The 12,347-nt window shown below is 43.7% G+C and overlaps 2 protein-coding genes across 3 annotated transcripts; one reads left to right on the top strand and one right to left on the bottom strand.

Annotated features, from left to right (window-relative positions):
* LOC120690253 (tRNA-specific 2-thiouridylase MnmA-like) lies at positions 1 to 11,081 on the bottom strand. Of its 2 annotated transcripts, none has more exons than XR_005681668.1 (11): positions 4,024 to 4,459; positions 3,853 to 3,927; positions 3,684 to 3,737; positions 3,503 to 3,581; positions 3,176 to 3,303; positions 2,917 to 3,000; positions 2,746 to 2,829; positions 2,505 to 2,656; positions 2,153 to 2,303; positions 780 to 1,492; positions 1 to 227 (listed from the first exon to the last, which is right to left on the bottom strand). XR_005681668.1 is itself a non-coding variant. In XM_039972847.1 (11 exons), exons 2-11 carry the CDS (start codon positions 4,360 to 4,362, stop codon positions 1,175 to 1,177), a joined length of 1,464 nt encoding a protein of 487 aa, XP_039828781.1. In that variant the 5' UTR covers positions 4,363 to 9,272; positions 10,601 to 11,081; the 3' UTR covers positions 777 to 1,174. The 2 variants fall into 2 exon arrangements, 1 of the variants encoding a protein (XP_039828781.1); XM_039972847.1 differs by lacking the exon at positions 1 to 227 and adding an exon at positions 10,601 to 11,081 and having other exon boundaries at positions 777 to 1,492; positions 4,024 to 9,272.
* A 771-nt stretch (positions 11,082 to 11,852) lies between these two features.
* On the top strand, positions 11,853 to 12,313 carry LOC120689374 (protein ROH1-like; the record flags this gene model as incomplete). The annotated part of the gene is made up of 2 exons (XM_039971663.1): positions 11,853 to 12,164; positions 12,212 to 12,313. Coding segments are annotated over 2 exons (414 nt in total), but the record flags the coding sequence as incomplete, so codon positions are not given.
* Between the last annotated feature and the right edge of the window lie 34 nt (positions 12,314 to 12,347).

The following is a 12,347-nucleotide window of genomic DNA, read 5'->3' on the forward strand; positions in this document are numbered from 1 at the left end:
AACCAAAGTAGTTAGTACCAGACAGTCCTAAAAAAACAGAGTACCAGACGTATGGTAGGTACGGTACACCTGGCTGTACTGACAGGTACACGTCGCACCGACGCCAAGTACAGGAACACTGATCGTCCACTTTGATCCACGTATGATTTCTCTAATGGCCAGTACCGTTCAATCACGCGCCGACGTTATCCTCGGAATTTATACAAGTTACAAAGTCGTATCAGTACCAGGGTTTCATTTACCGACCGGACCGGCCAAACCGCCGGGGTCCGGTAACGGTATACCGGTCTGGTTTGGCCGGAAACCTGTCGGTACCGGTCGAATTCAAATTTAAATTCAAAAAACTCAGTTCAACCGGTTCGTACCGGTATACCGGCCGGTTTGACCGGTTTTTTCGGCCGGTTTGAATTCAAATCCAAATTTAAAATCGCATGTGTAACCGGTTTGGAACGGTATACTGGCCGGTTTGACCGGTTTACCAAGTGGGCCTTAATGGGCCGTCTTATTTTTTTCTTTTTTTTTTGGTTTAACTTTAAATGCCTGAAAAGTATGTTAAACGAACGAATTTTTGAAAAAATTTGACACCATTAGATTCGTCGCACCTTGAAGTATTTTTAGTAATTTTTTTTGGAAATTTTTCATTTTTTTGAATTCAAATTTGAATTTTGAATTTGAGCCGGTTTGGTACCAGCCCAAACCGGAATCGGACCGGACCGGTTTGACCAGTAACCGGTCAAACCGGACCGGTTGCCACCGGTTTTGTAAACCCTGATCAGTACAACGCAACGATCTCCCTCCCTGTATTAGTTTACCGCACCACTGCTGGCTACTGAATTCAGATCGGGAAATAACTGTCAACGATCTATATCAGGTCAACCAATCAACCTTTCATCCTTGCATGGACAAGGAGTCAAGGACGCCAGAACGCCGGTTCTATCCGGAAGCAAAGTTTTTCTCTTCTGAAACGCAAGCTCCCCAACAGCATGTCACTGTCATCTTTCCAAGAAAGACCTGGAGTTCCCCGCTTGGAGGCAACACAGCGATAGTTTCTGGAACACCCCGGATTTCCTCTTTCCTGAATTGACACTTTGACAGGGCTCGCGAAACTGCCAGTGTATATAGCTTTGCAGGACCCTTGGTGCAGTAAGGAAAAGGTCACATCAGCTGGGTTCCGTCAGGCTACTTTGATTGCCTCCTGTTCTGGTTTAACTATGTGTTCCAAGTTGATGATTCTTACTGGCTTCCCTAGGCTCGACTTGTCCTCCAATCTAGCGATTTCAAGTGCCCTTGAGCAGATGGGAAAGCTCGTCTCATCCCAGGAATCCAAAATTATGCCTGAACCCAGGCATAAATCTTCACGGTAGAATGCTGCAAACTGACCAGCTGCTAATCCCTGGTCATCTTCAGATAGTCGCACCATCAAAACATCTCCATTTTCTTCGGTATGCTCTTTTGTCACAGTGCAATCATGGAATTCAGGGCTATGCCGCACCTGAGGAGCAAGAATTTTCATGTTAGCAGTTTAGCATAGACACCAGTAAATTCACACAGGAACATACTAGGCACTATGAATATTGACATAAAACAAAGAGAAACTTGATTAAGAGAAGGATGGGGATAGATCAGGCATTAGTTTGAAGCAGTATAGCCACTTTGTTGTTGATTTTCTAAATCAATCTTGAGGTAATCAGTTTCAAACTACTTTAGCCATACTCGAGCATCAGGGATCAGCAAGATCAATTAACTCCATGTATCGCCCCCACACTACAAAATGCAAAGACCCTTTCTATTCTGCGCATTCAGATTTTCAAGTCATCAACTGTTAAAATAAGGGATAAAAAACACATGGCACATGCTGATGACTACATTAGGGAGATTAATCATTTAACCACTTATGTTTGATGCAAAAAGATAATGCGGCCTATTTGATGCGAAAATGTAAAACAAGGATATTAATGCCAGATCACTCAAAATTGATCAGTCAGCTGAAGCTTTTTATCAGCATATAGGAGTCATATTTATGCAAATTCACCATTGTAACTTGTGTGCAGCAGATGGTTATGACATCCAAACAATTCAAGACAGACAAAGGCCAATGAACATGTACCATACATTCATACTGCTCTTAAGCTACCGTATGGAACCATGTTACCTTGCACTTAAGTCGTTCACTGTTTCCAGGTCCAGAATCATCAAACCAGTTTAGTGATCCAACACGAAATGTGCGCCTCCGCTTATCCAGTGAATAGTAATTCCTTGATACGAAAACTACATTGTTTTGAACATCTTTCTCAACTACATACCTGCACAAGATATGAAGGCATTCATTTAAAGAGCTTTAGGATAAACCAAAGCATAAACATTTTACACGATCATGGAAAAATTTTGCGATACTGTAACTACATAGGGAAGAGCAGTAACTTTTACTAGACAAATTGTTGCCTAACAAGCTGATAATATGAAAGCATACTGAGATTGAGTATGCATCAAAAGGCTGTACATACCAAGGTCCTCCAGCAAGCCGCAATCCTTGCCGTTGACCAATTGTATAGAACCAAAACCCCCGGTGGTTCCCTAGGTAATCTCCAGATTCAGCTTCCAATATGATTCCCTCCATCTCGCCTATATGTCTTTCAACAAACTCACTAAACTTGACCTAGAAACAGAAACTTGTTTAGCTCCGTGATGGTATCATATACCAAGAACATTGATTACTAAGGGCAGGTACAATACTACAATGTTTACCTTTCCAAGAAAGCATATCCCTTGTGAGTCCTTTCTACCTTGATTAGGAAGACCCATTTGAGCAGCCAGCCTGCGCACCTCATCCTGCATAATACAAGACAAAAAAAAAAGTAATAAAGAAAATTGTGCCATCTGCCCCATGACAAATAGGTTTTTGAAAATCCACGAAACCTTTTTGATACATCCTAGCGGGAAAAGAAGCCTTCTTAGCTGAGACTGAGATAGATGAGAGAGAAAATAGGTCTGATCTTTGATCTGTAATAAAAGAGTTAGAGAATCAAAAGGTGGTTCATATGACAGTATCAAACAAAATTAACAATCAAACTACATTATTACAAATTCCAGTCCCCCTAATTGTTTAAACAAAGAATTAGCAAACTGGGTCCACAGAAATCAAATGACCTGTTTGAGCGGGCGATGTGTGAAGTACCTTATCCTTTGATAATAGTAGTAGCGACGGTGCATCAGTATTTTCAACAGAAGGATGGACTACATATGCATAATGTCCTGAAGCTATGTAGTCAAATCCCAGATTTTCAATAGCTTCTAAGAAAGCCCCTGCACAAACAAAAATAAGAAAAAGCATCATAGTTTGAAAAATGAACATCAACATGAAGTTTAAAATTCGATAGTAGAGTAACATACAACAACAACAACATAGCCTTTTTTCCCAGGCAAGTTGGGGTAGGCTAGAGATGAAACCCGAAAGAAATAAGATAGTAGAGTAACATAGTGACATAAAAAGTGCTGTCCATACCAAACTTTATTCTTGTATTGCAAAGAACATCAGGATTTGGTGTGCGGCCGCAGCGATACTCATTGATGATGTGAGATACCTAGGTATCAAATTGGTGATATTTTTTCTCAGAGTAAATACCATAGCAAGTGCATTGACAAAGCTCGGGTAAGAAAAGAGATAAAAAAAGAAGCTTACTCACCACATGGTTCCAGTACTCATCGGACAGATGGACCACCTCCAATTGTACATCAATCTACAAAACCAGACAACAGTCCGTCAGTCAGTGTAAGCCAAAATTAGTCGTGTACATATACTGAAGACTAGCTATTCAATGGAACACCATGTTCCATCTGGAATTTGAACGATACCTTGTCACAAACAGCTTGTGCATACTTTAAATCCTCGTCCCACGGGCACTCGGACCAAAAGTTCCTGAAATCTTCCTACAAATTATAGAACCAAGTTCACAAGGCATCCTGCAGCTTAGCATTTCCAGTACTAGCTCGAATGGTAAACAATGATTTTGCTTACGCGCATACCTGGAACCAAATCTTAAGGTAGAACGCGGTGCAGCGGTGGCCGGCGGCGTGGAGGAGGCGGAGCGCGACGCTGCTGTCCACCCCACCGCTCACCAGCACCGCCACCCGCAGCGGCGCCCGGCCCGCCGCCGCGCACAGCGTCAGGTGCTCCTCCACTCGAACCGCCTCTCCCGCCCCCGCGGCGCTGGGCGCGGGGGTGGCGGGAGGCGCGGAGGACGATAGCGCGCAGAACGGCCACTGCGGCAGGCGAGCGCGGATGAGGGGTTTAGGGTTTAGCAGAGGCTGGCGCCGGAGGAGCGGGCAGAGGGCGGGGAGGGTAGAGACGACGACGCGCAGCATGGGTGGCGCTCGCCGCGATCTCTCGGCGGCCGCGGAGCGCTTCGTACGATGGTGGATTGGGTCAGGCTTTGGTTCAGGGAAGGAGAAGACAGAAAGCGTATTAAGCGGTGACTCTCAAAGTTCGTCTTCTAATCTGGAAGATGACTTTACGTTTTTTTTTCACGCTAACACGCATAGAAATTAGGGATGAAAACGGTCGAAAACGATCGACGAAAGACTCCACCATTTTCGTTTTCACATTTTTTTCATCGGAAACGAAAGCGGTACGGTATTTTCTGAAACGAAAACGGCGCCGGTATTCTGGTAATTTCAAAAACGGAAATATACGGTCGAGAACACATCGATAACGGTCGAAACCCATCAAACCAGTATTTAAAAAATGATAAATACATCAAACAATAGAGCATAACATTAATTATATGACTTGACACATCTCATATGCAAATAGTGAAGATTCGATTAAGATATTAATCCAAATATCGAACCAAACCGTGATAACTGACACATAGTAGCATGCACGATAGTATGACACAAAGTTGCATACAGCATACATGACATAGTCATACATGATCATTAACCAAATTCAAATAGAGATTTAAACATAGACTAGCATGCCATTAAGAATAGTGCTAGTGTAGGGCCGCATGCTGCTTATGCCTACAGCTGAACCTCAGGCATGTGTTGGGCTGAGCTTCAAATACGGTAATACATATGGTAAATTACCGAATAAATACAGTAATTTTTGAAAATTGTCAGTAGAGGCTGAAATCATTTCGCTTTCAGTTTTGGATAAAAATATTATTTTTGTTTTCATATTTTCGGTAGTCGTTTTCATTTTCATTTACACCAGAATCTTGGTAAAATTTCGAAAACGTTCCCGGTAATCGAAAATTTTCGTTTTCGTTTTCAACCCTAGAAATTATGATCACTTTGCCAAAAAAAATGTGGTTTAATGGTCGTAGCATATCTCGTATTAAGATAGGAGCCGTAATTATATTTTTGCACTGCTGGTAACTATTTTGCATGATCATGGTCGAATCCTGGTAGGATGATTATTGTAGGATTAGAAAAACTTCTGGTTCTTACTGTTTTTCTAAGAAAACATCTCATTTATTCCTTCCTATATACGCCTCAATCCAAGTTCTAAGGTATATGCAAGGCAAGATGTATTTTAGATATCAAAATGTTAGAAAATTAAAAAGAATTTTGATATTTTTTAAAAAAATCTAGGTTTGTTAAAACTTTTATTCTAGATGTTTCCTATATTTATTAATGAGATTTTGTTTTAAAATACACAAATAAACGTGTGCACCACTACTAAAATGAAATAATTGGAGAAAAATATGTTAGGATCATGTAGAATCTTGTATTATACCGTCCGATTCTAAAATGCTATCGTACCATACTGTCCTCACAAAATTAGGATCCTGTTTTCAGCAACCACAATGAGTGATATCTTTTTCTTTCTTAATAATATAATGGTAATAACTTTATTACGGCTGACCGTCCATTTGGTAATGCACCGCAAGCTAAATTTATCTCCACATCCACGTGCATGGCATGTGCAAGCAATTTTAAAACTTAAAAATGTTATAGCTCTTAAATAATTCATCAAATTTAATTTTCAATTGCACAATTATCTCTTTCGAAAAGACCTTCGAAATAAGACCCTACTTGTATATGTCTGACAACATTTCAAAACACATAAATTTCTTTATGTATAATAGAAAAATAATAAAATAAATTAGTTAACTTGGTTAACCGATCTGCTAAAGTTGACTATTATTGACCATGCAATAAACATTCACCTATCTAACAAAGTTATTACCTTTATCTACTAATGACACCAAACAATGAATCTTCACAACATGAAGCACCAATATCCACTTAATTGAATTCTGCCAAGCAAAGCAATATTGTGTAAACCCATAAGCAATTTTTGCAAACATCAAAAGCAAATTAGAATACACTAAAAAATATATCATCAAAATATAGTGGTATGAGATCTTGTTTTAAAGCTTTTATTGAAACAAACACAACGGTGTAATCGGATTTTGATTTTGATGCTCGATTTTGAAACTATAATCTTTTTTTATTTTTGAATTAAATGTATGCATGGGCGTCATCATTTTTTCTCTCCTCTCTTTTCCTCACATACAGGCATGCATCCAAAATGGAGCGGCCGTGTGATTATTGTAATTTACGGTTAGCTGTAAATTAGCCATGTCCTTTTATGTATATTGAAGAAAATTTAGCGTACCATATTTTGAATCAGATTTTGTAGGATTATTTCAATTGTTGATTGTTTGAATTGTTATTTCTGAGCAATAAAAAGCTCGTTTTCTATAGGGAAAAAAATCTTGCTGCAAGTGTGCTCACTGCAAGTGGCCTTTTTCTAATGCCCCTTGCAGTGCAGCCGGGTACATAAGGGCGTGTTTGGATGCCAGTTTGTCCTGTGACCAGGCTGACGTCGTGCAGCTGCGCCATGTTTGCTTGCCTGCACGGACGGCTGAGTCAGGCTACGCTCATGCGACCATACCACTCGAGCCAGGTTCCCACGATGGATTCGGTCGTTTCCTCCGGGCCTGGCTCCTGCGGTGCAGGAATGAGCTGCTTGGGGAAGCCTGCATAGGAGAAAAGATTGTTGAGCGCTAGTCGTGCAGGCAAGGCAACCAAACGATTTCTATGCATGGCTACGGTAACCAATCAAGAGGCTACTGCACCTGGCAAGCCTGGCCGAAGGGAGCGTGCATCGCTGCAGCTAGCCAGGTTGAGGTGGGAAGTAAACCAAACATGCCCTAAACAAAAGGGAAAGCCCAGCAGCAAGCTACCCGAGAGGCCGAGACCATCCTAAATCCTTCGAAGGCTGGGACCATGATGTCACTCTCCACACACAGCCACCGGGCTGCCACTACTAAAAAAACAGCCATAGGCACCGGTTGAAAGGAGACATAGGTACTGGTTTTTGAACCGGTACCCCGAAACCGCGACCTTTGGCCTCCCTCTTCGTCACCGGGTAAATCAACCGGTGCCTAAAGTATTCTTTGGCACCAGTTGAAAATAACAACCGGTACCAAAGGCGGTCACCCCGTTCCAACGCATCCTCTCCCGTTCCCTCGTATCCTCTTCCGTTCTCTTCCCACCTTCCACCAATCATTCAAGAATCAACCACAAAATATTGGATCGACATATACAAAATCCATATATAGATTTATCATTCAAAGAATCGATCACAGGATAGATACAATCAACACCCATCTCTATTTCAGAAAAGTAAGAAAAAAAAGAAAAAAAATCACCAACGGCTGGGTGGAGCCGCTCGCCGCCGCGGAGACCCTCGCTGGCCGGGAGTTGCTCGCCTGCCACGGATGTGGCAGAACCGCCCAAATTAAACCGGGTTAAGTGCGCTAACTACCATTTTAAGTATTAATCAAGCCACCGCGCACTTAAAATGGTGTAATCTGGCAGCCTGCTGGGTTAAGGATCGAAAACACCGGAAGTCTCACCCGAAGGTGAGCACAGATGATTACGTGCAAACAGAAGTTTCTCAAATTTAAATTACAAAACAGAACTTCACAAAATGAGTTTTAAACAAATTATCAGAATTAAAAGTGCAACGGAATTTAAATAGAAGTTTAGTTTAAAAATCACGATAACTACGAAGTCGGGAGGACGTCACATCGAGCCCACCAATGTGCATCCTGGTTAGCTTCCACCAATAATAAATACCTGAAAACAGGGTGACAACAAACCCTGAGTATACTAATACTCAGCAAGACTTACCCGACACGGGTATACTTAGCCCACTATCTAGACATGCAAAGCTTTTTGGCTCTGGAGTTTGTTTTGCTGAAAGACTACTAATACTGGATCCTTACTTTCAATATTTTAGCTCAATTTAAGTTTATCAAGTACCAACTAAATTTGCCTGACATCTAAGCAAGCATGGTTGATCACATTAAACCTATATTTAAACCATTCAACGTCTTCAACTCATTCTCATTCCATCCTTTACTACGATGTGACAAAGAGATCAAGGCTCTCATAACCGCGAGTCACGGCGAATCGATCCGATTTAACCTTGCAAGGTGGACCTAACTCACACGACGCATGTAAACCCCGTCGGGTCACGCGCGTCAACTGTTTCCATCATTACCACGGCATCTGAACTACGCCTGCTAAAACCCAGGTGATGGGCCCCTCGCGGTGAACTCCCGGAGAACCCGGAGGCGGCATCCTATCCAACACCCGCCAACTCCCACGCCCAGCGTAGCATGACGGAAATTCAAATCACCGCTGTAAAGTGGTACATAGCTCACCGGTTTCGACTACCTCCTACTTCCGGTATGTGGTTAGTACTGTTCAATCCTCGATCAACACTGCCAACAACGGAACGGTCCTCAATCGACACAGGCGGAGATTTCTTTTCATCCATTCTATACCATTAAACCAACTCATTTCCGCCCGGTCTCCATTTCTCTTTACTCAACAACTCATTCAAAGCCATAGCTAAAGAATCAAGATCCTAAACTCGCGAGTGATAGTAATCACTCGACTTCTACCGAAATCCTATTTAGCAGAGCATTGCTAACGATACCTGCACACTAGTATGGACTCACAGGTACCTAGGGAGAGCATGCATACTAGGGTTTCATACAACTCCTAATACTTAAATGCACAAATACTTAAATAAACATTGAATACTCAAATTAGGAGTTATGCTCCGGGGCTTGCCTGGGATTTGACACAAGGTCAGTGTTAGTTAGATGATACTCGTTTGACGAGCACCTGCCTTCGGTCGGGCACATCGGGATCCATCCATCCATCTTCTGGATATGTCAACCAAACATCATCTTCGGGTTCGGCTCCGACTTTATCCTTTAGCTCCACACGTCGTGCATCTAGCGTACCTATATGATATGCAACGATGCAAATGCAAATCAGTATGAATACTTGCATAATATTTTCCATACATGCACAAAAATAACTGGGTGCAAGCTGATGATGATCCAATTTTATTTGTTTCGTGTCTGAAGTATTTACTTCCTAAACTCCTCCTTCATACAAGTTAATGGCATTCATATGTTTCACAAAAACATCTCATTAAAGAAGCAAGCTAGCTAGCTATCAGTTTATGCTAATGGCACCGGTAAGAAGTTTGATTATTTTACTGCACATATGCACACATGCCATGCTAGCACTGTTTTGAACTGAACCAAATATGATGCATACTGAGAAGGATTGAATGCATAAACGCAAGGTGCTAACAGTGAAACAACAGGTGTGGCCGGGTTATGGTGACCTTGCTCAGATTTCCTATTTCACAACACTCTAGCAACCCAGCTGTCGTGAGTACTAATGCTTCTACTGATAGCAGTGGCTTCCTATTCATTTATTATCTGCACGAAAAGACTACCTAGTTATACTCTTTTACTCAAGAACTCTCGTCAGTAATCTGCACATGAGAAAAGGATTGCAAGAGCTGCTGCCGAAGCTACATTCATGGTTATTGGGAGACAGCACAAGAGCCGCGGCGACCACGAGTCAAGGACTGAATGGACTATGCATAAATGATTTATACACAAACAATTTCAAATGGCTCTCATTCTATTTCCTCAGTAGAAAATTAGCTGTACAGGAGGAGCACGAAACAGCCAAAGCTGACTGCTTGCTCTTTGGAGTTTCGTACAATCACATTCCTATTTGACTAGCTTAGGACACTTGAACTAATTGGAGTACAGAAAAAGAACTCTGACCACATTTTAACATGGTTCATTACAATAGGTAATTGTTCTGGATGGATCATGTTTCTAGGAGGCTAACGAGTCTGCTCTTTTAATTTCTTTTGTTCAAGGAACAATGGATTAGCCATGCATCTAACAAGTGAGATATTTACAAGAGAGAAAAAAAAATGTCTGATGAGGCCAACAACATTTCAGAAGCACTCTTATTTGAATGTGAAGCACAAAACTGATGAATTAGATTACTTCCAAGAATGCTAAATCATAGTGACTTCAGTCTGAAACAACAAATCAACAAACACGCACTTATCAGTGAAGTCACAAGTAGGCCAACAGAAAAGAGTTCATAATTTTGGGAGCTATGATTATGTTAATATGGAGGTCACTAGATCTAAAATATACAAGTACTAACATGCGTCCCTAATTAACTAGCTTGTACTGTTCCTCTCTTTCACTAGTCGCAGGAACAGGAACAGAGAGAGAGGAAGGAAATAGACCTGTTGCCTACTGAAGTGCTGGGAAGGAGCACCAGCACATGGAGGAGCCACCGTGTAGGAGCATCTTGTGCTGCAGGGACCGGAGTGCTAGATACACAGGCATAGGTAGTGGTACCCCTGGTGGCCGGGAAGATAGAGTTCACCAGCAAGGTGACTGGCAGGCTGCCATGAGGTGCCCAGCGGCCACGAGATGTGGAACTCCAGCCGCATCGGTGGCCGGAGCTGCCTTCATAGGCGAGCAAGGAGGAGAGGAAGGGGTGGGGAAGGCTTGGGCGCGCGGAATCGGAGAGGGAGGAGGTGTGGCCGACGGATTTGGCCGGCTGACATTGAGCTGCTCGAGCTCGGTCAGTGGGAGCTATAGGAAGAAGAAAAGGGGCCGAGCCAGGGAGACGAGGAAGAGAGCAGGCTGCCGGCTTGGGATAAGGATGAGGACGACGCAAGGACGAGCGAGCAGACGACGGCATGGGCAGGCAGCCGGGTGGCGAGTTGCAAGAGGACCGACGGCGAACGGAGTGAGGGAGAGGGAAAAAGAGAGAGTAGAGAAAAATGATTCAACAAAACTTAGCTCGATTTTGACCGCCCAAAACTTAAAATTTCATATAGAAACTCGAAAAATTCCAAGAATGAAAGTTGTTCAAAATTTGATTTCCTCCAACTATTGTTTTAGGCAAAACTTCATTTGAAGCTCAAATCATGGTTTAAAACTTGAAATTTTGAAACCAAAGCATTAATGAACTATTCAAAGCAAAACTAAAGATTTTCTTCAAATTTTGTGCTGAAACTTGAAAAACCATAAACACGAAAGTTTTTCACCATTCCAAACTCTACAACTTTGTTTTAAGACAAAAGTTTATTTGAGCAAGAATTAAAAAGTTATTTTTAAAGTATGTTTCATTGGATTTGAAAACTAGTCATAATTTCATGTGTTAACAACTAGCAAAAATGCAATTAAATGATTTTATGCATACAAGGTTAGTGTTAATTACGATCTCAAATACACGATTAACCATAACTACAGGTGATTAACACCTGGGTGTTACAACGGAGCTCCTCACCGGCCGCGCGGAGCCGCTCACCCGCCGCGGAGCTCCTCGCCAGCCGCGCCCCGGTCGATTCCTCCTCCTCCCCGGCCGCGCCGCTCGCCTCCATCGGTCGCTCCATCCGCTCCCTCCGCCGCGACCACAACCAGATCCACTCCTTCCACGCCGCCGGAGATTCCGACCTCGACGCCGCCGCCGCCTTCCAGTGACGTGCCGCCGACCTCCTCACCGACCTCCTCGCCGACGGCCCGCCCGACCTCCTCTCCCTCGCCTGGACCACCCGCCTCCTCGACGCCTTCCTTCTCTGCCTCGAGGACTTCCGCGCCCTCCTCTTCGGCCCTGGGGCCGCCGCCGCCGCGCGCCCCCCGCTCGACCGCCTCGTCGCCGACTTCTTCGACCGCGCCGTCAAGGCGCTCGACCTCTGCAACGCCGTCCGTGACGGCCTCGACCTCGTCCGCCAGTGGCGAAACCATCTCGCCATCGCCGCCGCCGTCCTCTTCGCCCCCGTCGCGCTGCTCGGGGAGGCCCAGATCCGCCGCCCCTAGGTCCAGGGGCACCACCGCCGGAGCAGCAGCGGTCCTTGTCGGGGAGCGTCTCCCGGGCCTGGTCCGCGGTGCGCCAGCTGCAGGCCATCGCCGGAGGCCTACCGGTGCCCCGCCCGCACGAGAGATAGGGGTAGAGTAGATGAGAGCTAGAGAAATGAGAGG

The sequence above is a fragment of the Panicum virgatum genome, chromosome 9N (genome assembly GCF_016808335.1).
Source record: "Panicum virgatum strain AP13 chromosome 9N, P.virgatum_v5, whole genome shotgun sequence".
Lineage (NCBI taxonomy): Eukaryota > Viridiplantae > Streptophyta > Magnoliopsida > Poales > Poaceae > Panicum > Panicum virgatum.